This window comes from Falco punctatus, assembly GCF_963210335.1.
Source record: "Falco punctatus genome assembly, chromosome: 7".
NCBI classification, from domain to species: Eukaryota; Metazoa; Chordata; class Aves; order Falconiformes; family Falconidae; genus Falco; species Falco punctatus.
In genome coordinates this window covers 61,740,622-61,765,580 of record NC_137587.1, presented here as the reverse complement: position 1 = coordinate 61,765,580, position 24,959 = coordinate 61,740,622, and the positions used below count along the sequence as shown (strand labels likewise).

The window sequence follows — 24,959 nt, the reverse complement described above, 5'->3', positions numbered from 1 at the left end:
GGGCCAATTTAGAGCTGCCACTTTCTCATGGCATCATTCCTGAAGGCAAAGGCAGCAGCTTGCACAGACCTTAACTCCGTGATGGCCAGCATGGTGTTGCAATGCCGGAGAGCAGACCAAGACCCTCCATGCTCCTATACAGCAGGCAGATCACCACAAAAGTCTCTACTGAAGATCCAGCTCTGGGGACTACATGTCCTCAAATGCTTTTTTTTTTTTCCCCTTCTTTTTTATTCCCCTTCAGTTAAGCCCTGAATCACTAGGGAATACAACAGGGAATTCCAAACAATCGGGTAAGAAATCCCAGCAAACTGATGCAAAGCAACTAATTGAGCCATTGCATCTTTTGTAGACCTGTCATTCTGGGATTGCACATGTTATATTCAGAAAGAAAACAATCCTGACACTGCTGCATCCAGCTTTAATCATTTCACAAATGCAAGCTAGAAGAAAAACAGGGAAGAGCTGCATCACTTCAAAGGGCTTTCTTTAGCTTATAACTGGCAGCCACATAGAAGAACACTTGCGCTCAAAAAAATTGGGCAACCTTTTTGGGGCACACCAGAGCAGATCCAATATAACTGACCAAATGTACATCCTATTCCCACTGAAATTCCTGAAGATCTAAAAAAAAAAAAACCCCAAAAACTGCAGAATACATTACACAACAAAAATATCTAAATCAGTCTCTCTCTGCAGTCTCTCTCTGCATTACGACACCAAAGCACAATTGAGTAGGAGAATCACACTGGTCAGAAGAGGCCTCTGGAGGTCACCTCTTCCAACCTGCTGCTCAGACAAAGGCCAACTTGAGTTGTCAAAGCCTTGTCTAGGTGCAAGGATTACCGATGGGACCATAGTAAGACCTTTGATTTGCAAGCCACCCTATCGAAATAAACTGAATATCCTACCTGGAAAGGGTTTTTCAAGGAAGTGTCCTTTGATGGTTTGGTTGGCTGAGCCCAGCTGGTTGGTGGCCACAATCGTGTAGTTGCCATTGTTGTAGTGAGTGGGTTTGTTGAAGAGCAGGCAACCCTCAGACACTTCCCCTTGTTGGTAAAACTCCATGTGGATGATCTCTGTCTCCCGGAGGACCTGGCCATTGTGCAGCCAGTGAAGGGTGGGAGCTGGGTTCCCATGCACTGCAAATGCAATGCAGTGCTCCAAGTGTAGCACCGGCTCCTCCAGAGTTAGGATGCGAGGGGGATCTAGCGGAGAGAAACATGGCAGGCTCACAGCACACCTCCACCCACATGATGTCTCTGTGCACCATGGAAGTTAAGGTTATTGAAAACACAACCTCCAAAACCACTTGTTCCTTCTATTCTTCCCATGGATGCCTGCAATGAAGCAGGGCTAAATCACAATAATGCTCCCTGGAAAGGAGATCTGAACCATAGCCAGCTCTCTTGGGCTTCTGAACAAGGGTACAAATTAACAACATGGATGCTCCCCTTCACCAGTCCAGAAACAGTTAAGCTTGGAGTTGCCCGGTCCGCACGCCTACCGCTGCTCTCCTTCCCCCCCAGGATCATGGGGAGGCCGCCTGTCCCCATTAAGGGCACCAAGACATAGCACCGTTATATTACACATGTGCAAGGTGCCCATGGGAGCTCTCCAGTCGCACTGAGCAACTTCGGATTGCATAGCTGTGGAAGCAAACATCCCTCAGTGACTGCCTGTCCTTGGGGGTTTTTGACTGCCTGAATATCCCAAAGGAGTTCTTGCTCGCCGAACACCCTCCAGGGGTGTTTTAATTAAAGGGAGTAGAGTGGGAGAGGGAAAAGAAAAGCAGAGACTCCACCTGCAATTTATTGCATATGCATCGTCTTCCCACTGGGACACCCCAATAATTCAAATGTTGCTCTGCCATTGCTTCTGAAACCCCATTTACAACGCCTACATGTAAGGTCCCAAACCCCAAGGCTAGCGAAGTCTGAACTGGAAGAACAGAGTTTTATGCAAAGACAAAGGACACAAAAACATGTAGGTCTTCCCTAGAGCTCTCCTTTTCCTGGTACCATCCAGCTGCAAAGACAATCCATGGGGCATCCACAAGGAACAAAAACAACGCACCAGCTTTGAACCATCATTTAGAAAAAAAAAAAAAAAAATAAAAAAAAAAGACAGTGAGTTTTTCAGGCAGCAAAGGTGATAGAAGAGAAAAAAGGTGCAGAGCTGGTTGAAGCTGAGCAAATTCTCCCACCAGCACCCAGCTACCCTGAACCACCCAGCCATGTCCCAGCCACCTCCTTTCACTCACAAGCCTAGATGTGCATGGGGCTTGTTCACATCTATCTGGCAAGGAGGATTCAAAACAGGCAGCCACCTACACGCACAAATCCAGATCTTTTCAGCGTGAAATTACAGCCTGAGTGATGGGTCTGGGCAACAAGAGCAGGGGTAGCAGAAACTGTCAGCAGCTTATAGGATTACACAGGGGAAAACAGGCATTGGCATGGTGCTGTTTAAGGCGTGGAGGAAAAGATGCTAAAACACAGCACAAAAACCACCCACCTGCTGACCAATCATCTCTGAGCTGATCTAAACTTTAATTACCTCCATTCTTCAATCCATCAATAGTAGTTATAGGGAGGAAGATGAAAGCAGTAAAGCATCTGCTCTCCTTTTTCTTATCCCTTGTGACTGCCTTGTCTACAGGACCCCGTGGCTCCTGCACTGCACTGGACAGACAATATGCGTAGGTTCACCAAGACTAGCCAGAATCCTGCACGGGTTTCTGCTCTATCTGACAACATTGGAGGTGGGGGTCAGATTTTCAGACTACAGAGTAAGGGCAAATATTACAGACACAGCAACATATAGTAAATCTCAGCTGCCTGAGAACACAAAGCTGTGCAAACTTCCTCTTAAGGTCAGGTTTGTGTTAAGTTATATTAGAAAGCACAAAGAAAGTTTAGCTACTTGCAGCTAAAAGTGAACAGTTGAAATGTGAGACACGCATGTTTACGTGGCATTTGCAGTTTAACTTTGTAGGAACAGATCTGGGAGGAAGCACTAGCATCCCTGAAATCAGAGGCAAGATTTACACTAGCTTTAGCAAGGGTAACATTTAACCTCTCATGTAGCATCAGGGCAAGCAATTCTCTGTTTGTAAACAGAGTTTTAGTCCCTCTGCGGCTCTTCCTTACTCTGCTGGATCTTCCAAGAGATGGGCGGAGAGATGTCCACCACCACTGTGGCACTGCTGCTCCTCCCCTGGTCTAGTGCTCATTTCTGCATTCATGGAAGCAGCAGGAAAACAAAAACACTGACACTTGAGAGAGCTATATGAAGATCCACTTCCTCTTCACTGCACTCAGCTCCTAATCCTCACCCACAAAACCAGTATATCACGAGTAGCAAATGGCCATGCATTTCAACGGTTCCCAGGGCAGCCCTCCAGCCTCTATATGGTCAAGGTTTCTCCATAGCTACTTACAGTAGACTGTGAGCAGCACACTGGCATTGCTCATCCCCACCACATTCTCAGCAATGCAGGTAAGTAGGAATCCGTTGTCTTCACTGGTGACATTCACCAAGGTCAAATTGATGGCATGAACGTTGGTCCAGTTGAGGTTGGTCTAAAAACCCCAGAGAGAAATACAGATAGAAATCAATGTCTGGTGGGCTCCTCTCCTCCCCACTACTGACTGTCCCCAGAAGATGAGGATCACAGTTTCCACATAAGATGTCAGATCTCCAAAATCCAAGGACAACTAGGATCTGGGTGAAGGGAGATGTTTCCTCACCTCATTAAATGCACCACATCTTATAAGAGGAACTACTGGGAGAGGGGAGAGCCACAGAGTTGTAGCGCTGATAAACATGGCTCGCCTCTAGAAAGCTTGCTTAGCTGCCTATTTCAGCTACAGCTATTGCAGACACCTTTGTAAACAGGTGGTTTCATTAGAGGAGACATGAGTTAATTCAATTAGGGAGCACTGAGATATGAAGCTATCTCCTCCTCACTTTCCAGCCACACAGAGGGAAGGCTTTGCTGCCCTCACATAGTTCCCATGTGGTTCTCATGTGGACAGGGCACAGCCTCCGTTTTACTTTGGATACAACCATCTCACTTTTCTCATAGCAACTTCCACCATCTACCTGACCCTCCCCTCTGCATGCACAGACCTGGGAGACCCATGGCAGCTCTCTCGCCCTTGCCACATCAGGCACAGGCAGCACTAAGGTCCTCTGGCCCCTACCTGGTGCGTGTTGATGGAGTGGAGATCAGCCACGGTCCAGTCGACGTCAGGCAGTGGTGATCCTGAGCCGTTGCAGGTGATGACAGCATTCTCCCCTTCCCGCACCGTCAGATTCACATGGCTCACACTGATCTCGGGGAGGTCTAGGAGAGCCAGACACCAAAAAGCGCTCAGGTGTGGAGCAGCATTTACTACAGCCAGTCACAGGACATGTGTGTGGACACAGATCCCACCAAGCTGTTTCCCAAATCAGCCTCCACCACCCTGGGATAAGCAGCAGGAGGTAACAGTGTGTCCTTGCCCTACCAAGGAAAGGAGGCGTCTCGGAGATAGGGGAAAAATGTAGGCACTGTAGATGTGCCAGCTGAACAGACCCTCCCGTCACATTGAAATCCGAAAGTTGCTGTGAAGTTCTAGCCGCCCTTCCCTTCACAGAACCCCCATCCTCATCTCTTCTACTCCCACAGAAGCTGCTTGAGGCCAGTCACCTGGAAAGGGAAAGCTGTGTGTGACTGGGAGAGGAACCAAAGCATTCCCACCTCCTGGGACAAGGTACAGAGCACCCAGAACTCCAGGTGATAGAAGCGTCCCCCTAATTTACAACAATCCAGAGAAGATGACCAAGGATGTATCCTCATAATAACTGCAGCTCTCCTAATACAAGGTGCCCTTGTTGTTCCTTGGCAAAGGCAGAGAGATTCAGTGATTTATGGCAGTTCTGATTTACGCCACTTCCTTACTCGCCACCACAGGCACCAAATATCCTTGCAACATGTAACAGGACAGCACTGGTTGCAAGAAGAAGAGCAACCAGCCTTCTTGCACAAGTCAGGCTTTCTGGGCTGTTCGTAGAGGCAAAGTGGGTAGGCAGGGCATGGGGAAACTGAGCAGTGGTGCCTTCCCATCATAGGGCAGCAGCATCCATCATGCCAGCCTAAAGCCATGGGATGAGGATACACACCCTTTCACTGCTATCAGGGAGTGACGCCAGGAGGGAAGCAACATTGTACTGACTTTGAAGGATGCCAGAAGAAAGAAGGCAGCAGCCAAGGCCTGGTAAAGCTGCATAGGCGGCAGGAATCAGTGGAGAGGGAGGTGGGAGGGACATGTATGGTCACTAGTGGTTGAAATGGTATCAAACATGGCCACACCAAGCAACACCAGCACCAAAGGACAAAGATAAATGAGGTCTTTTTACAACATCCTTTGAGTGGTCTTAAAGCTTGAACAGAAGGACTCTCCTTTGGAGGAAAGCAGATCAGTGTGGCTCCCTGTGCTTCCAGGAGACTGCAAGGTCAGAGAAGGTGCTCACTCTGCACCCCAGCACGTTGTTCCCAAATCAGCACCCTGCTGTCCCCTAGAGTCTAGTACCACCACTGATGGAGCTACCTCTCCTCCAGTCCCTGATCCCTCAGGATTTTTTTTTTCCTCTAATCGTTGCAGATTATTCTTCCCATGTGCGGAGGAAATTACAGCACACAAATCTTTTTAGTTCATCCACATGCAGGCACACTTTGGCCAATTTCCAAAGATGAACAAAGGGACATCGTGAACTTCGGGTGGGTGTGTTGCAGGGGAGGGGGAATCGTGCATGCTGTTTGTCTACGGCTGCTACAAGAAACATACCCAAACTCCCAGAACAAAGGACAATCATCAGAAAAAGAAAACCTCTGGTTTTCCTCCTCCTTTCAGCCTGTCAGTTTGACAGCTGCTTGTGTATAGACAGTTTAATTGTTCTGCTGAAGGTACACCTCCTTCCCCTTACTCTGCAAAGGATGCTTTCCAGTAATGGCAATAGCAGAACAAAAACTGACACCAAACAGGCAGCTGATGCGTGAACAAGGTGAAGGAAAAAGGGATAACTATTGAACGTGCCTCATGTTGCCCCTGGGGCCACTGGACTCTTTTAAACATCAGCAGGAAAGAGAAAGAGATACAAAGTCACTCTGCCTCTTCCCTACAGATAACTGGCTTTCAAATGAAAAAAAGAGAACAGAAGAAAATTAACAGAGGCTTGTATTTCCTAAGAGTAATTATGAAAGATACAGTGGCAGTCTTTGAACAACATACTGTTCCCAGGATTTGTTAAGACAGACGAAGAGCAACATGAAACATATCCCTTTTCAAGGCATCACGCGGACTCATCGCAGACACTTCACCAAGCAACATCATTACAGTGAAGGAAATGCCCTGAATCACTCAATACCTTCACACATCCAGAAACAACAGCCCCACCTTTACCCAGATACTCTATTCTTAATCCACAAACTACCCTAATCAGCTTCCATCATCTTATTCTTGACCACATGGTGGGATTCTGCTACACCAAGTTCCCCAAGAAAACGGTTGAGAAGATAGGACAGGGCTCCTTCCCGGCACCCTCCTGGCCTCCCTCGTACCCGCCCGCAGGAGTTCTTACCGCACTGGGTGATGTTCATCTCCTGCAAAGGGATGATGGCTGCATCCATGTTCATGCAGTAGAGCTCCTGGTACTGCAGGTTTGCCTCGCCCTTCTCCTGCCAGAGCTGGATCCAGCGGATGTCACAGCTGCAGTTAAAAAGGTTCCTCTCTAGTCTCCTATGGGCAGAGAGAGCGTGAGAAAGGATGGTGGGGTGGGGAAGGATGAGCAGGGCCATCACCTGGCTCCAGGCTCCCTGAGGAGGATAGCCACCACGCAGGTGCAAGGGGCCCTTCAGAGCTAAAGAAGAATCTCCTCCATGTTATTTGCCTGGGGTCTTCTGGTACTCGTTATTTATGTCTCTTCCACCTTCAGAGAGACAGAGGTTACACATCCATGCATTCACACAAGGTTTTACATCTCCCAGAGCCGCACACAGGCACATGCAACGTCTTTCACCGCAAGATCTGCACATCTGCAGCTCAGTCCCGCAGCTACCCAGACACCCAAAACATTCATCCCTCAGCAAAAGAGCAGGTGGCTCCCCACTGCCCTAAAACATTGATTCACATCTTCAAATCCTACTTCAGTGGGGGTCCAAGATCCTGCTGGGTAAAGCACACCTGCAGCCCCCACTAGCACTCAGCAAAGCTGGCAGCTCTTCTCCCAAGTACCTTGGACAAACACAGCCTCCTGGTGACCCAGGACATGAGCTAATGCACAGGGTATCATGCATTTTAATCAAATCAGAGAGCACTGCACTGAGACCCTGCTGACCTGGCCAAGAAAAGCAGCACTGTCTTTAATGTACTTCATTTAAACCACACTTATATATGGTTTATATACCAGGGATGTTTATTATAATTGATTTTCCAACCTATTAACCATTTCATTTACATTTTTAAAGCCCTGAAGCTTGCTCTCTATGGAGATGCAAGGAGGCCAAATCCCAGCAGGGAGGAGAGCCCAGTGCTCAGCCAGGCCAGACCGAGTTACCAACGTGGGTTGCAATGGTAACTTGAGCAAAAGAGGAGATACAGCCTGAACAAACAAATTATCTCCCCACATCACTGTGTGAGTGAAAGAAAGTAGGAAGCAGAGAAGCCAGCACTGCAAAAGGTGAGCTCAGTCACCCCAAAGCAGAAAGGTACATTCCAATGTCAGACCGTTGCTTCACATGATATCTAGATCCCCCTGTCATACAGCAGGGAAGCTGTTTTTCTAGTCTGTTCTGTATATTACTGCAAAATCCATGATTGCTTTTACAAAATTAATTCCACCAGCTAACAGGATTTGGAAACGACCTTCCAAACACATGCAGCTGATGTTTTGTCAATACAGTACGGCAAAAGGAGCAAGAGGAGAAGAAAGGATCTGCTGATAGCACCCATGGGTGTTAAACCTGAACCCTAATGATGCCATTTTGAATCTTCTTATAGAACTAGATGCCATCTGACTTTTTGTGTGCATGTTTTAGAATAAACACTGTGTTAAACTTCACTCTGTGGCTTTTCATTAGTTCATTCTTTTCCCTTGAAAAGCACCTAAACCTTTGCAACACAGGTTGACAAGTGACTCAAAAGGCCAAAAGCACTGAATTTAAACAGACCAGAGCAGAACAGTACTGTGATTTGGTGGAATTTGAATGACAAGGAATTCCCTGCATGCTATGGTGGATACTGCCAGGGCCTCATACAGGCTTTGCATTCTCTCCAGCATGTCCATGAATCCATGTTCTCCTCCGGACTCTCCCAAGGTCATTGCTACCAGCAGGGCATGGAATGGCACGTGGGTAAGAGCCGTGGACTCTGCTAACAGCAGATCAGGTAACCAGAGTTGTACCCTGGGACCAGGCAGGGAGCCAGGAGAGCTCAGAGGCAATGGGGGAGAAATTCTGCTCCGTTGCAAATATCCTCACGAAATGAGGCTGCTGGGGACAGCCACTGCCGTAGCAGGTAAGGGCAACTGTGTAAGTAATAGCCAGCAGCCTTCCTGGCCCATTGCTAATTCATGAAGGCCCGTGAATAATGCAGGAGCAGCGGGCTTCAGGGCAGAACTTACCCATGACCTGCCCCAACATCAGCCCTGCCCCAACATCAGCACTGTAACTCTCTCTAATCAAGACCCCCACAGGGGCTTTTGCACAAATTAACTCCATCACCAGCTGGATGCACTGAGTGCCACTGGCAGCTGATGTGGCACCACAGGTAGAAGAGGGACAGATGTGTGCAACTGTTTTCCCTAACATGCATCGCAAAAGCACTCTTGACATGCAGGAGACATCCTCATTCCTTGCTTGGTGCCTGATCTGCCATGCCAGCCAGCTCTCCAGAAAGGTGCACAGGGATTTCCACACTCACACTGTCCTTTGCCTGCCCAAAATCCTGGACCTCCATTGCTCTCCTCAAGACCCCACCCCTTGGCAGGGATCACTGGGAGCTGCAGCTCCTTCCAGCTCTTCCACCCACAACCTCTGTAACACATCTCCGTTACCTACAACCCTCTGCTTGTCGAGATAAATGCACCTTCTTTTCTCCGCAAGTAGGAGAAGCACCTCTGAGAACACAAGGTGCCCTTTAGCCAAAACCCACTGTTGGGCCAGAAGACATCACCATGTGCTGCAGACACATCTCCCATCACAGTGAGAAGGACAAAAACTGGTGCTGAAAGGCACAGTGGAGCAGCCAAGAGGTCTTCATTGCTGCTGTATGCTTAAAGGATGCAGCAGCAAGAAATAAGGCAAGGAGCTCCTTCTCATGAGACTTATCTGACACAGCTTTCTCCCAGAGAGGATGAGTAAACCCAAAGGACATTTTTCACATGTAACCTTAGCTTAGAAATGTTGCCAAAGCATCGCTTGGTTACAGGCTCTCAGGAGCTGCGCATACTCCCGCACCTTTTGAAGGCCTTGTTAAAACTGAAAATGCCTGTGAGAAAGAGCAAGTATCACAGCCGCAAGCAAGCTGGGGTCTCTGCACAAGCAGAGCTGCTCCCTGCACAGAGGAGCTGGCCCAAAAAGGGACCAAACCCACACACGAGCCAGACCCATCCAGCAGCCCCAGGCAAAGCACAGGCTTGTAGCAGGGTGTGCTCTGGGCAGAGCCCCTCCATGAGGCAGGCACACTTGCAGGGCTTGTGTTTGGGACAGAAGAAAACTGCAATGATCACGCCCTTCACTGTCATTCGAGGGGACAGCGACAGAGCTGAAACCCTAGAGCCATGCAGGCACCAAGTCAACTCTTCAGAGACAGCGATGCTGCAAGCATCTGGCTGAGCCCAGCTTTGCTCCCCGCCGAAAGCTGTACCCACTGCCTCCCACAACAGACCGAGGGCTCCCTGAACAGCCCGCACCAGGGTGGACCGGTACAAGAAGGAGATGCCATCAGCATCACAGTACGTACTGGGACAGACAGGACTTCACACACACACCCTGAGCAGGTTTTTTTCAGGCTATGTAAATATATGAGACGCACACGCTGTCCCACACCTCCCCTCTCAGCTAAAACAAAGCTGTCCACAGCTAAAGCCCCTCAGAGGGCAGCGGAGGTCCTCGCCATGCTTCTCCTGTCTTAGTTCACATAAAACTGCTGCCAAGGTTTCATTCATTTGTAATTCAAAACTCTCCCACCTCAGTGTTGCAGCACAATCAAACTAGTAGACTGCAACAAGGCTTTACCATTGGTCTGATTCTACCATCCATGCTGTATCTGCTTCCTCCAGAGGTCAGACCACACTACTCCTCCTCCATCTGACCCCCTCTCCTCCAGTCCTCAGGGCTATTTAACCACTTAGCAGGAACGAGCTACACCTGCACATCATCCATGTCAATCAACCCACTGCCTCTGAGGCAAGGCCACAGCTGCATGTTATCAACACTAACAAACCCACTGTCTTCATTCCTCTACACCTCGGGACTGAGACCACTTCCCTAAGCTTGAGAACCCAAGGGCACCCCAGAAGACAGAAAACAAAACCTACTTTTGTTTTTCATTTCTATTTATTTCCCTGAACCAGGGCTTCTTTTGGCAGTCCAGCCAGAACTCTTATTTCCGAACCCCTGCCAGAAAGGGATGGAACAGAAAGGGAAGAACTCAGACAGGAGTGATGCGTGGCATCTGACGGCTGGATTAGCTAATGCAGAGAGCAGGCAAGTACCCACTGTCTAGCTACAACTCTATTAGAGTGACTGTTGGCGGCAATAAGTTCTTAAGCTGGAGGCACAGACGACTTTAAGTTAGACTCATAACATTAAGTGATGCTGCTGTGCCCCGTTCCCACCAAAGCCTCTTGCTGTAGCATTGCAGAAATCTACCGCAGGGCAAGCTGGCAGGGACTGCTGGTATTAGAAATGCTGATGGGCTGGGCAGAACAGCAAGATGTTCAGGACTACAAGGTTTTATACAACCAAAGATGTAATTGGATCCAGAGTCTTAAGTCTTTCCGGGAAGGAATTTCTTGAAATGTCAGCCCTGAGCTCTCTGAGGACATGACAAAGGAAGCCAAGGACATGACAGAGGAAACCAGCTGTGACTTCTGGATAAGAAAGGCTCTAAGTCCAACGTTTATGAGCTGTTGCATGTGTCAGATTCTTCCCTGTACACACTCAACTTCAGACTTAGGAGAGCTGCGCACACATTAACCCAAGCCCTGCTGGTAAAGATCGGCCCATGCTGTGGGAATTAGAACTGGATTTACTGGAAACAATTCCAAGCCTTGCTTCTGGCCAGGAGGAGAAAGATAATATTCTTTGGAATTGTGCCTCATTTTTGCCATCCTTTCTTCAGTGAGTCAGCAGAGGAAAGTCTCAGCTCTGTTGAACAAGAAAAGAAATTCTGCTTTAAAGCAGTACCATCTTCCCGAGCTTGTGATGCCTTGAATGCAGCCAGGCAGCTGTTTCAAGCCCCAAGTTCCCATCCACCTGCCTGCTTTCATAGCATGGCATGATCTTCCCATTAATCTTCTGCTCCTTCCTGCTCTGTGTTCACTGAGTGGCTTTGTCAGGTCTCACGTTCCCTGGCAATCTCCGAGTCGCATCAGTTGTAGTTCCTCTCCTCCCAACACCCTGCTGGAGATGATCCTCCCATAGCTTCCCTTCCCACATGCTCTGCTGCTCTGAGCTGCCTCGTTGTAAGTCACAGTTTTGCCTTCAGTAACTACCGTCCCTCCAGATCCCCAACTGCCTGGCAGCACTAGTACTCAATATCAGGTGCCTCTGGCAAACTGCTGCGTGCCTGCACCCACTTGTCCCACCAACCCTCCCTGTAGACGTAACCTTCTTGAGAAGAGCAGACTCTTGCCAGCATCTATGTGTCCCTAGGGTCTTCTGGCCTCTCCATGGCCATGCACAAGTATTGCTGCTCAGCCTGCCTGCCTTGGTCTCTGCTGCTCACCACCTTCTTCCCTTCCAGAGAGTTTTGGCTCAACTTCAAGTCCTTGGCTGATGTCAGTCTGCAACTCCCTTTCTAGCTTTCACCAGTGCTTCACACTCACTTTATGTGGGCCATGTATTCTGTCTCTTTCCCAGATTCTGGAAGCCTCCTTGGAGCTCAGTGTGCCAAAAAACTGTCTTCTACTCACCCATCCTCTGCATGTCTAAAAAAAATAAAATATTTCCCACTTTGGCACATCCATTACTAATCTTCCCCCATCTTGGGATTTGCTTTTCCTCAACAGGTTCCTTTCCTTTTAGCACTCAGGACCATGACCACCCCACAGTAGATAATGTATGTCTTTTCCTTAACTACCAGCATCTTTACGTGAACAATGATTCAGACCCCATGGCTCAGGCTACACCTCCACACTGTCTAGTCTCAAAAAAATTCAAAGTTCATCTGGACAGTTTCATGGCCCCAAGGAGGACACTGCAGACTTATCCTCCTGCCCTATTAACACCGACATCCCAGCGGGCATCAGCTAAAACATCCCTCTCCCATCACACTTTTGGGGAACACCATCATCATGTTATTCTGGTACTGACCATCCTACTTGTGCTCACATGGGTGGAGGGACCTTAGTGACGTGGAGCCCAGAGAGGAACATTTGTCAGGAAGCACCAATGACAAAGCAATTCTTCAGAAAAAAAAAAAAAAAACAAAACAAAGTTGACCAAGCTGTTACTCCAGCCCAGCCAACAGCAAAAGCCAGACCCTGCAGGCACGTGCATCTGTAGGTATAAGTTGATCACTGGAGCTGGTTCCAGCGGGTGGTTTGCCAAGATCCCTTTTGCAACATGGTGGCAGGAGAGGTCTAGCCGAGGCTCCAGCCCCACATGGTGCTGAGCCTCCCCACGGGACACTGAGGACACTGTGCGTCACATCAGGGCTGCTTTCCCACCCCGTCATCTCCTCTTACCAATCAGCCCTGTGATCTCCTACATTTCCATCTGCATTACTTCTTTCATTAAGTGGGGCTTATTATTTCTGAGAAAACCGCTCTGAGCACAGCTCCGACCGCAGCCAAGCAATTCAGTTCCTTCCCATTTGCCAGGCTGCAGAGTGCTGGCCCCAAGTGACTCTGCTGACACCAACCAAAGCCACCCCAAGCACACCTGCTTCCCTGGCAGGATCACCATATCAGGACAACACAGATGTATTCTTCATCAGGTGGGAACAAGTACACTTTGCTGCCCAAACAGCAGTATCTCAATTCCCTTTGTGCTTGGCATTGGTCTTTTGAGTCTGACTTGGGCTGGCAGACCAGGGACACGCCTGAAGAAACAAAATATGACCAAATGAAACAAAGCCACATAAAAACGAGCCCCGCTGGAAGTATTCCCATTAATCTGCAGGCTCACCGTTACCCCAGACCCTGCCAGTGCCTCTAGCTCAGGACTGCAGCCCCATTTGCTCCTCCACTCTTGGGTCTCTCTTGGATAACAACCATCAATCTGAGTTTTGCCAGACGGTGCAATGACAATAAGTAAAGGTCTAAGAATACAAATGACTCATGCTATTAAACTTGAAACCTGAGCCAGGATTGAAAAATATTTAGAGCTGTAATCAGCAAGGAGACAAATTCCAAATTCAGCATTTTAACTCTGCAAGCCAGATTCCCCATCAGAAGGGCGTTTCTCTATTTTCTAATATCACTATTAGTATTTTTCATTTAACAATTTGACAGAAATAAAATACACTACAGTAACACCGGTGATAACACACTTACTCCCACTTGAAAGACTGTCTTTATTCTTTCATAAGTCACTTCTAGCTTACAGCTCTATTGATCATCAGTGAGGATGAATGGAGCTTCCCAGGTTCCTCTGGGACAAATCCTACATATATATATATATTTATTTTTTTTATACCCACCAAACAAGAATTTCTAAAATTCAACAAAACAGGTCATCAGGGCAACGCTCCATTGATTTCATGTCCACTTATTCTCCAAGCACAGTGCTGAATGCTCTATCAATAATTCAGCAGGCTGAAGGCCACTGGTGCCCCAGGAGAAACACTACCTCATCTCCCACATAGGAGCTGGGAGGTGCCTTGACTGCTAGAGAGCAACAGTGTCATTCACCTAAAAAGAAGGGGTGTCTTATAAAGCCTGACCATCAGCTAAAGCAAAATGGTTAGCCCTACGCTGCAACAGATGAGGAGAAAGTGTTTGAGAAGGTCTGCGCAAAATCTAGTAAGTATTTCTAATGTGTTCCCAGAATTAGTGAACCATTTACTACCCCAAGCATGACTTGTTCATCATCCCGACGTTAATTAGCCAGCTGCTGTGAAGTTAAAAGAGAAGCAGTTCTGCTCTGGTGCTCCCGTACCTGGGAAACCCTCCCAAGGATGGTGCTGCCCACTGGAGTATTAGGTAATTATTCACAGGCTTCAAAATAGCTCTATTTGGAAATCGTTCCTCCTCTCAGCCTCCCCTCTTCTCCCAGGAGATACCTCCAGGGTGGGACTTACAGTTCAAAGAGTCGCAGGGTCTGGAAGAGTTGCCATGACAAAGTGGTGAGCCGGTTCCCAGAGAGGTCTCTGAAAATTAACGAGAAAAAAAAAAGTCACGGTAAATAATTCCTCCTGCACGTGGCCCTACCGCCTCCGCAGGGCTCATCATCCTCCTCGATGGGGAGGCTGTCAAGCAGTTTAGGACCCAACTTTAGATCTTATAATGAGAGGTTTTAATGAGGACAAGCCTAAATGGAAGTTTTTCATTTTACTTTTTTTTCCCCCAAGGGAGCAAACTGTCTATATCCTACTGCAACGTTAAGGAAAAAAAAAATACAAACAGAGCAAGATCTGTCTGATACTTGCCCATGAATCCAGAGCTCAATCAACCACAAGCAGAAAGAACAAGTCTAATTTTGTAACTTGAACAATAAATTAAGCACAAACCTCATGTCAAAAATAGTAACAGCCAGGTTCAAATGACAGCATGATGATTACCCAAGGTGTTATCATATGATCTGCAGTAGCTGTGCGCTCAAAGCATCCTGGTACGGCTGTGGTGTTGCACCCAAGGGTTCCGCCACTACAACAGCCAGCAGCTCCCCATCCCTCTCTCCATCTGCCCAATTGTGCAAAATCATAAATCTCATCTACCTGAGAAAGCTCTCATCTACCTGAAAGCCAAAGAGGATGGAGTGTAAAAGCAACCAAAATACTAAGAACAAGAGGAACAAATGTGTTTGGGGCAGACCAAGTGGAAAGAGAAAAGTCCCAGATTTCTAACAGCATGAGAAGACGGCAATGAAACGCTTACTGCAGCAGGCAGCCTTCCTGGGGGTGCCTGGCCAGCCTGAGAGTCACAGAGGGACCAGCCCATGGGGTGAGCAGATGGATGCGTGGTCACAGGGTCTGGCAGAAACCCAAATCCTCCCAGGCCTATGCTGGCCTCCAGAAAACCCAGGAGGTGCTGCCTCACATCCTTAGCTGAATCCCTCCCTGTCATCACCAGCTCCTGCCCCGCTGCGAGCCACGCAGGCAGGCTGTGGGCAGGCAGGACAGCTCGGCACGAGGCTGCAGATGCCCTCCTGCCTCAGCCCTGCTTGCTGGGAACAGTGGTGAAGCACCAGAGGCACAAATGACCTGGAGGTTCATTAAACTCTCAGCTGGCCAGAAAGGAGGTACGGGATGAGGTGACAACAGTGGACAGCCTACCCATGCTAGCCTCAGCCCACAACCCGTTTGATTTACAGAAACATGGTAAAACCAAGAGAACAAATCCTGGAATGGCTCTTGCCACTGCAGGTCTCGGACACAAGAATTTAGGACGAGAGATTCATCCATCACCTTACACCAGGCTGCAGCAAGGGCAGGTACACTGGGCAGATGCAGAGGGCACAGCCCAGGGACTGACAAGGCAAAAGCAACTCTGGTCCTGTCCCACCTGCTACCAAGCGATGCTCTGAAGCCCAAAATTCTGTAGTTAGGAATGGGGAAGCCGCTGCAGTTCACACAGCAAACCACGATCCCAAAGGCTCTCCACAAGGCTGGCAGAAGAATAAGCCCAAACACCATGATGGCCCAGTGCTGCATCATTAAATTCTGGCTCTGCTTCACATCGGACTATCCCGCTGCGGAAACCACGGCAAACCACAGGTACCTCATTTCACATGACCAAGATCCCACCGTTCCTACGGCTGTAGACAAACTGCTTCCAGACTCCAATAAACTTCGGAAAGGTGGCAAAAATAGCAGGTGAAGTTAAGTGGGGGGGTATGGGGGTGGGGGGTGGAATATTGCAAACCTCCCTCTTTTATCCACCCCGGAGCACTGAGCACCTGGAAACTTTGCAAAGACAGATGAAAAGTAGGAGGGGAAGGAGCAGCTCGCTGCTACTGAAAAGCGAGACAGTAAACTCCCTCCCCCAACCAGAGAAAAGAAGGAAGCGTAAAGGGGGATGCATGAGAGACAGCAAGATGTAGGAGAGAGGCAGAGATGCAGAGGAGGGAGTGAATCTTACTGGAATGTCCTTTCTCAAAGGTCATGTTTTGCTACATTAGGCAGAAATGTCAAGAGAAAATTGGATTCTGAAAGAGAAAAAACAACAGGCTTTCCACGCAAATAAGGGAATCAAAAATAGCATGATCGTGTTATTACAATTTAGGACACAGAGACGGAGAAAGGAAACATCCTCACTAATGCAAGAAGCTTTGCCAGGCAGATGTGCTGTGCTTCTCCTGCAGCCCCTGGAAACCAACTCCTACCACCTCCTCCTTCCCCCAGACAACAAACCAGAGCAAGTATCAGGCAAAGAGGAGATGGGTCTGCGCTTGCACACATCTGGCAGGAGATGCTGCTCTCGAAGGGCAAAGACTGTGTCCAATCCAACCTGACTTCTGCAGGGCCAGTCAGGGGAACACACACCAACGGCTCTGCTTCAGATCAGCCAGGACACACACGGGGAGGAGCAGGTTTGCCATTGGAAACAGACACCTTGAACGGACACTTTAAAACATCAGAAAGTTCCTTACAATGGACCCTTGTAAAGGTCCACGATCTCAGCACAGAGACAGGCTGCACACACAAACATACATTAAAAATATGCCACTGCAGTCACAAAACCTCCAAAGGTCAAAGAAGCCAGGACTGGGTTTCCACATGCAAAAGGTACATCTAATGACTTCTGCCACAAAAGATAGAGCGCTCCCATGGAGAAACCTCACTGCACAGCATTCATTTCTCCCAGAACAGATCCATCCCGCGCACTGGATGGGGCAGGTTTCCCAGGGAAAATAGCATGTGATTGTGTAATTAAAGACGGTATCACAGTAGATGCACACAAGGAGATTAAATTATGGCTCCACAGGTGAAGCTCTGAGCTCTGGCGATTTGTAAGTCCTGTTCAGTGCTTTGCAAGGCTCCCCCTGTGCTCAATCCTTGGCTGCACACACCGAGTTTCCCAGTATTTTGTAAAGCATAGATAGGCAGGATTAGGGGAAATCAAGGCACTCCCACACAGGAATAGTCCTCTCCCAGTTTCAGCTGCCTGTTTTGCCTTTCTGTCACTGTTTCCAAGGCTGAGTCTGTTGTCACCTCCAAATGCCCATCGCTTGCACTGACCAGAACCTCTATCCTCCTGTGCCAGTTCTCCCCAAGCTGTTTGCTTCCCACCTCACCCAGCCACTTCTCCCCAAATACTTCTCCACCCCAAATTTCCTTATTCACAACCAAATTTCCTATGATCTTCCCCACTTTTATATCCTCCAATCCCAACCCCAGTGTCCCAACAAGAGCGGCCAGTCCTCATCTCCCCTATCCACGCCCAAACGTCCTTTGCAAAACTTCTCCCCTCCAACTGGATCAAGAGCCATTCTGCCTGTGTAAGGAGACGTCCCAAAGCAAAATCAAGTCTTCCAAGGAAAATCTGTCCTTTCACAATGTTTCTTTCCTTCCAGAAAAGGAGGGTGCAGGTGCTCTGCAACAGGAGCATCACCAGTATTTTCTAGCTTGAACAAAACAGACTGTTTCCCCTGCTCCCTTCCACTGCCTCAAACATTTGAGCAGGTTTTTATTTGAAACTAGAAAGAAATAATTCCCCCCACCCCAAAAAAATGCAGGCAGAAGCAGACACCCAACACAGAAAACTTCAGCCTGAGCAATTAAAATCTGGCAGAGTTATAGGAAAGTGGAAGCAGTCCTGTAGCGGAGCTTGCCAGAGAGCCTTTATAACAGCCTATGCATCAGCTCTACCTGTAATAAAATACGGCACATCACACATCGAGGAAACATGGGGGAAGGGAATAAAATACCTTCCCTGCATATTTCTCAGCAGTGAACAGGACAGACTTGCCATCAGTGCTCCTGGAACATACTCAAACTGCTTCTCCACCATGGGACATTTTCTCCATCACTCACAGGATGCTCTTTTCCACAGAGACATTCTTTAGAAATAGCTGCCAGGGTCCTTTTTGCCTCTGGAGTAGGTTTCAAAGGAGTTGAGTAGGGAGAGGGAGTTGGATGGAGCACACCTGGACCAGGTCCAGGGCAGCAGGCATCCAATCCACTCGTGACTCAGGCTCAACACCACTCTCCTCTCCTCCCGCTGCAGCAGCCATGGTCCTAAGCCTCCTGCTTTGCAGGTGGCTCATCACACCATACCCCCACCAGGAGCCCCCCACACCCCTCAAAGGCAGGATGTTATCACTGAGTGACAGCATAGTCCCACTTCTTGCCATCTCCTTCCATCCATCCTCCTACTATGTTTCAGGAGGGAACATGCTGTGTCCTGCACTCCCCCACAGGCACTGCTGAGACCTTGCTGGTGACTGGAAGGGGAGGGGAGGTGACTACTGCCATTTTGTCCCAGTACATGACAGAGATGGAGTCGCTGAAGTTCACCTTCTGAACAAACTCCTGCATTTAATAAGGAATGGGCGGGTGCGGGACAAAAAGAGGAGTCTGAATCCATGCAGCCCAGAATAAGTGGACTTCAGTGCAAGAGGAGACAGCATGTCTTCTCTCTCAATTACCCAGCAGCCAAATTTTTTTCCATTATTAAAGCCATTTTTATTCAGCTAAATTAAGCCAGTTGCCTCATTAATGACACCAAGAAGCAGGAGCCCCTGTAATTAAACTGTAGGCTATATTATGCAGTTCAGTCTGATGCAACAGCAGAAACACTGCTGCTGGGGAGGGACCCTCCATGCCTGTCCCTTCTCCACACATCTCCATCCTCCACTTGTCCTTGTTGCCAATCTGACACATTTACTTCTACACGAGAGAAGTTTTTCACACATTTTAATAACATGGTGCCACTCTGAAAATTGTGATTGGAGCGGGATTAACTGTGCAGAGCAGCTGGGGCTGAGGGAGCACGAGCGACTGCCTGGCAGAAATGACAGGCAAGATGCACATCCTCACCTGCGGTTCCCCAGTGCTGTGGGACTCCCTTGATATCCCCCATGCTTTAGGCACAACAGGTGCTTCCCATCATATCACAGCTCGCTGCAGCCTTGGCCGGGTACTGGTGGCCACAGGAGAGGAAAGTGTCAGCAGCCTCACACGCTGCTGTAGGTGTAGAGGTAGCTCCATCCAGACGTCATTTCTGCAGCAAGTAAGCCGCTAAAGCTTTGGGTTTGAACCAGAAAAACACTGGAAAGTCACTCTGGGGATTGTTTGTCCCTGCCAGATAACTCCAGTGACCTCTAAATGCAATGTTACACTCCCCATCGCCCGCCCTACCCTCCCCTTCCCCCTCCCTCCTTTTCCTGTTTAGTAAGCAGCTTTGCTCATTAAGGGAAAAAATGTACTGTCCTCCCTTAATGAATGTGCTAAAATTACCCCAGCAAGTCCCAGAAGCTGTGGCAGTACAGGCCTCCCCACAAATCAGGCTCTGCAAATATTAGACTCAATTGAAAACTCCAATAGCTCAGCACAAAGCCCCAGCAGGACGTGCTTGAGATAGAGCCTGCAAAAGCACTGGGCAATGCCAAGTGCATGCAAACCTCGCACGCCCGGGAAGCAGACTTAGCAGAACAGGACACTGTTAGATTGGTCAGCCTGAGATTTCATAGCTGCCAGCAGTTCTCCCGCTTGTGCTCCCTGCCCAGACTCAGCACCAGAACATGTGTATTGATGCTGTGGAGGAATAAGACAGTTTACAGAAGTCCTCCAGCCATGATTTGGCATTACCTCCAGTTCGGCTCATCAAGCAACCCCTTAGCAACACTCGGGTCTTTACTAACCCTGAACACTGCAGAATCAAAAAGCGTCTGAGACTCAATCTTCCTTTGTAAGTTTGGACAGCATAACTAATTCCTTTCTCACATCCACAGGTACCGTCCTGTGCCTTGTAAGGCATGCATCACGCAGCATATCCCATCACAATCATCTCTTTCCAGCCCAAAATACTCCTTGTTCTAGGGCTACAACCAGAACTGGCAATAATTTTCCAAACTCAAGGCATCCTGCATCAAAGGAGAGCAAGAGAACATCACTGGTGACACACAAGAGACCCTGCCACTCCACATGCACACCCACTAGCCCTAGAGGTGCAGTGCCCAAGGAGGAACTGCCCAACCCCTCGGTATTTCCCAGCTGCACGACCTTGATTTGTAAAGAATCCCTACTGTCACTGAAACAGGGCTGAAGGAGGTGGAAGAGGCTGGTCCTCTGCATTGTTCTTTAAACAATAGCATTACAAAACAGAAGTTGCAGAGCAAGTGGGAAAGCGTAAGGCACCACGCCTCCATCACAGGGCTCCCACACCCTGTGCCAGCAGCACATCTGCCCCACGCCTCTCCTCCCACAGCCTTTGCCAATGCAGCAAGCCATCTCCTGCTGCTGCCTTCATCCCAGCCCATCCCAAAACATTTTAAAGGCCACCCAACCCCATGACGCTCCCACACCCTCTAAGTCATCTCTTCTGAGGCATCTCCCAGCTGCATGAAGCTTTGTTTGGAGGCAAATCACCCCTCAGAGTTTATTGTTGCTCACAGTTTTTGTTCAGTGGACGGTACAGATGGGAAGCTGTCACCAGATGTGGGTAATGCTGTCCCCTATGCTTCGAGGTGGAACAGATGCAGGGATCTGGCCCTCTGGACTCTGATCATCTCTCCCCCTGTTGTGTACATTTTCCACTGCTCTTCTCCAAAGACATCTGGGCTCTCAGAGGACTTGAGGAAAGGTTAAAAGCTGGGTCAGCCTGCAGTTGCTTTTGCTTTGCCTGCCAGCTTCCCTGCAGGGCAGAGTCCAGCAGCATCCACAGAACATGTCAGTCTTCTGCTAAAGGAAAACCAACCTGCAACGGGCAAGAGCCCTTCCCCACGGCTGCCCTCCTGCAGCTGAGACATCCTCAAGCCTGTTCTGCCCCCACCCCATCTCTTCTCTCCCAAACTGTAGTAATTTTGGATCTATTAGGCCCAAAATATAACTATATGTTGGGCTTTTCTCCTGCTTCGGCATACAGAAATAATACTGGAGATGTGTGCCGACTGAGAACAAGGGTTGCCAGCTGACAGCTCCAGTGAGGGGTTGGGTTTATCCCGCCTGTTTGCTTCAAATTGCATGTTTCTTTGAGCTGGGAACAGAGAATGACTGGGGAATGCCTCCTACTCACAGGTTTCCAGTGGACCCAAAGCAAACCAAATCGCTCTGTACTGCAGCGAAGCACAGCTCTAGGAGACAGCATGGGAAGGAGAGCTGTGCCTAAGGGGCACTTCCCTGCATCTCTGAGTACACAGTGACAACAGACCCCAAACATGTGCCCTCCCAGGCTCACATGTGTCTCCCACCACCTCCCCCTTGCTTGCACTGGAGTAAGCAAGGACAAGTGCTCAGGAGATACCACTGCCACTGGGAGGTCACCCCAGATCCCCAGGCAGGCACTGGGAGAGCTGGACAAGGACCACACAAGAGCCTCAACTTCAACACATCAAGCACAGATGCACTGGGACAGTGCCTGGTCCTCCCTCTCACTCCTGAACCAGGGCTGTGCTCTCAGCCGTTAGAGGGCTCTTGCATCAAATTTATCTTAAGGAAAAAAACCCAGACACCTACTTGGATGCCTGGACGTCAGCAAGCCCTAAGTAATCTCAAACACTACCCTTGCAGGGCGGTTGGAATGTAACAGCTAGGCCTGAGTCCCAATTTGCCTGCCTCAGGGAGGGGTGTCAGAGGCTGTGATGGGCTGGGACAGTGCCAAGCACTCTGCAGAGCCTCTGAAGAAAGGAAGGGGTACAAATATGAAAATATATATATATACATACACATACACATATATATCTCCCAGCAATAGCAAAACAACAGGGCATAAGGCAGGCTAAGCTCTCAGCAGACACTGCTAAATGGTTTCCAATTAATTAACTGATTACATGATAGAACAGAAGGGGATTCAAGTGAGTGCTGTTGACCTTTAAGAATAATTAATATCATCAGGATCGTAAAACTCGTCCAAGAAAAATAATTAGGAAGATTCTAATATTGCCTACAAAGCCTCATCGAAGGGGGAGAGGAAGGTTCTGGTTTATTCAAGGCACAGTTCTCAAGCATTTTCTAGCAAACCCATTTCTCCCTTACACTTGCTTCCCCCTGCAGAGCTTACACACATATGCTTCTTCCCTACCTCAAGGCACGCCCCCCCTCCAGATCAGTTTTCCCCATCACCTTTTCTACAGCCCATCACCCTTCCACTCCATTTCAACCTTCTTTCCTAATGAATCCTTGCTCCAATCCTTTCTTGCAGTCCTCTCTTCAGACTGGTCCCTGTCCCTTCCACAGCTGCATCCCATCCCCCTGCTCATCTTTGACCTGCTCTGAGATCTGCTCTCTGCCTTTCTGCACCTCAGGAAGGAGCCCTGGTCCTTCCATATGCCATGGATCCACTTTTTATTTCCAGTCACCACTGGCAGCTTCATAGGCTGACAGAAGGCAAGCGCTACATGTAATCCCAAAAAGCTCTTCCCTGCTTTTCCTCAGCAGTCAAATCCATCACAGAGGCTGGTCTGGGAAGCAGATGTAAGCAATGCACAGCAACAGGAGAAAGCAAGAGACTGAGAACTTGTGACTCCCTTTTGTTCCATTGCACCTCACCAAGCACATGAATACGCCCACCCCACTATATTTTCCTTGCTTCTTCTTTCCCAGTTCACTTGGACCACAGGTCCTGCATGGGACAGGGTCTGGAAAGCCACTGAGCCAAGCAGGAACTGCAGTGGTGAGCTTCGCAGGGAAGGTCACTTGAGCACACTGGAAGGCAGGTTGCATGAGCAGCCAACATTTCTTGCGAGGGAAGCATTAAAAAAAACAACCTACAGCCCTGGAATGACACCCACCTTTACAATGAATGAATAAGTTTCCTCTGCTGCTTATTATCATTAAAAATTCTGTGGCTTGACACTTCACAAAATTATAAATAAAAGGAAAAATGGTCTTCCTGGGCTCAGAAAAGCAGGCTGCTGCCAAAGAGCTGTGTTTACACCAGCTAATGAAAAGAAAGCCTGCCATTAGCCTACAGCACTCACCCCACCTTGGCAGGGAGCGGAGCCACCTACACCCACAGCACAGGGGGCTGGGAGGCTCCCATGAGGGACCAGAGCTGGGGGGCACACGGGACACTGGGCTGCTATGGGGAGGTACACACATGGGGAACAGGGGACTGAAGGGACCATGCTGTCAGCCAGTGGAGATGGCAGCTGCCACCTCCCATGCTGTGCGGAGGCTCCTGGCTGCAGCGGGAGGTGAGGCTGACGTGCTCCCACTACACCTCATCAAACAGCAAGAAAAACACTCAGCCTTAGAGACAGACAGCATCAAGCAGGGAGCTGCCTCGCACCAGGCTGCTGCTTCCCTCCAGGGGCCTGTGGGGTGGGGATGAGGAGCAGGGAGGCAGCAGACACCTAGAGCACACCCGAGCACAGGCATAGTCCTTGTTTGCAGCAGCTGAGCACACAGGGAGGAGCAACACCCTGAGCAGACACCTGCCTCCAGCTACACCTGAGCCATGGTACAACATGCCTCATCACAGCTCCAGGCACGATTAGATGAGGGGGACAGGGAACTATTGGTGACTTAATGCAGTCAGAGTCCAGAAAAGCCTGCTTGATACACTTCTTGCTTATAACCACCCCAAAAGCAGAAACATGTTTTGTCTTTGACAATTAGCTCCGTCAAAAAACACAAGAACATCTGGACAAGGCAGTTACACTTTTCCTGCTCTTCTCAACACATGATGTACTTGGAAAGGAGAAATATCTTTCACCCACCCTTTATCTTCAAATATTGGTCACCGTCAGGAACATTTTCAAATGAAAAGACTAATCACCATGAAGCACCGAGTACTTCAGACTGCAGCAGGCATTCTTTCATTATTCTGAGACAGCAAATTACCCACAATTATCAACACACACAACTGGATACAACAAACATTTAGCCAGAGCCCATGGGTTGTGGTTGCAGTAAGGTTGAATGGCAGATCTCCTAAAGAGCTACTCATATGAGAAACCCACAAACAGCAGCTGGATAGCAGTGCTGCAAGACAACTCCATTCGCGCTGCAGAACAAATCCAGCGCCAGAAACCACTGCAGCTCAGGAGATTTGTATTGCATCTATCAAACAGGCATCTCGACAGACTGGCTCCATAGTGGGAGAGTTGGAAGAATAAAGGCACGGCTGTAGTGAAACCAGGCTGGCCACCCCTCCGGTGGGCTCACACTGGATGGCTCCATCCAACTTGCCCCTGCAATCAGGTGTGCACAGCCACAGCTCCACTCCCTGCCCTGGGGTGCTTGGCTAGGCCTGGAAGGGGAAGGAGTTTGTTCCAAGAGAAGGTGAAAGGCGGCAGGGCTGCATGCAGGGAGGCCAAACTGCAGGCTGGGGCCAAGGAAGAGGCAGGGAAGCCAGGAGGCTTAGGTGCAGGCAGGGAGGCTGCATCAGAGGCCAGGCAGCAAGCAGAGAGGCAGGGAGGGCCA

The 24,959-nt window shown here is 49.0% G+C and overlaps 1 protein-coding gene across 5 annotated transcripts in view; it reads right to left on the bottom strand.

Annotated features, from left to right (window-relative positions):
- NTRK3 (neurotrophic receptor tyrosine kinase 3) overlaps window positions 1–24,959 on the bottom strand; it is a 223,671-nt gene that overhangs the window by 147,972 nt on the left and 50,740 nt on the right. For all 5 annotated transcript variants that reach the window (XM_080396202.1, XM_080396201.1, XM_080396199.1 and 2 more), the window contains 5 exons: window positions 14,514–14,582; window positions 6,628–6,785; window positions 4,209–4,351; window positions 3,443–3,584; window positions 912–1,208 (listed from right to left, as the gene is read on the bottom strand). In XM_080396202.1, the coding sequence (XP_080252328.1) occupies window positions 912–1,208; window positions 3,443–3,584; window positions 4,209–4,351; window positions 6,628–6,785; window positions 14,514–14,582 (809 nt within the window). The remainder of the gene's footprint in view (window positions 1–911; window positions 1,209–3,442; window positions 3,585–4,208; window positions 4,352–6,627; window positions 6,786–14,513; window positions 14,583–24,959) is intronic.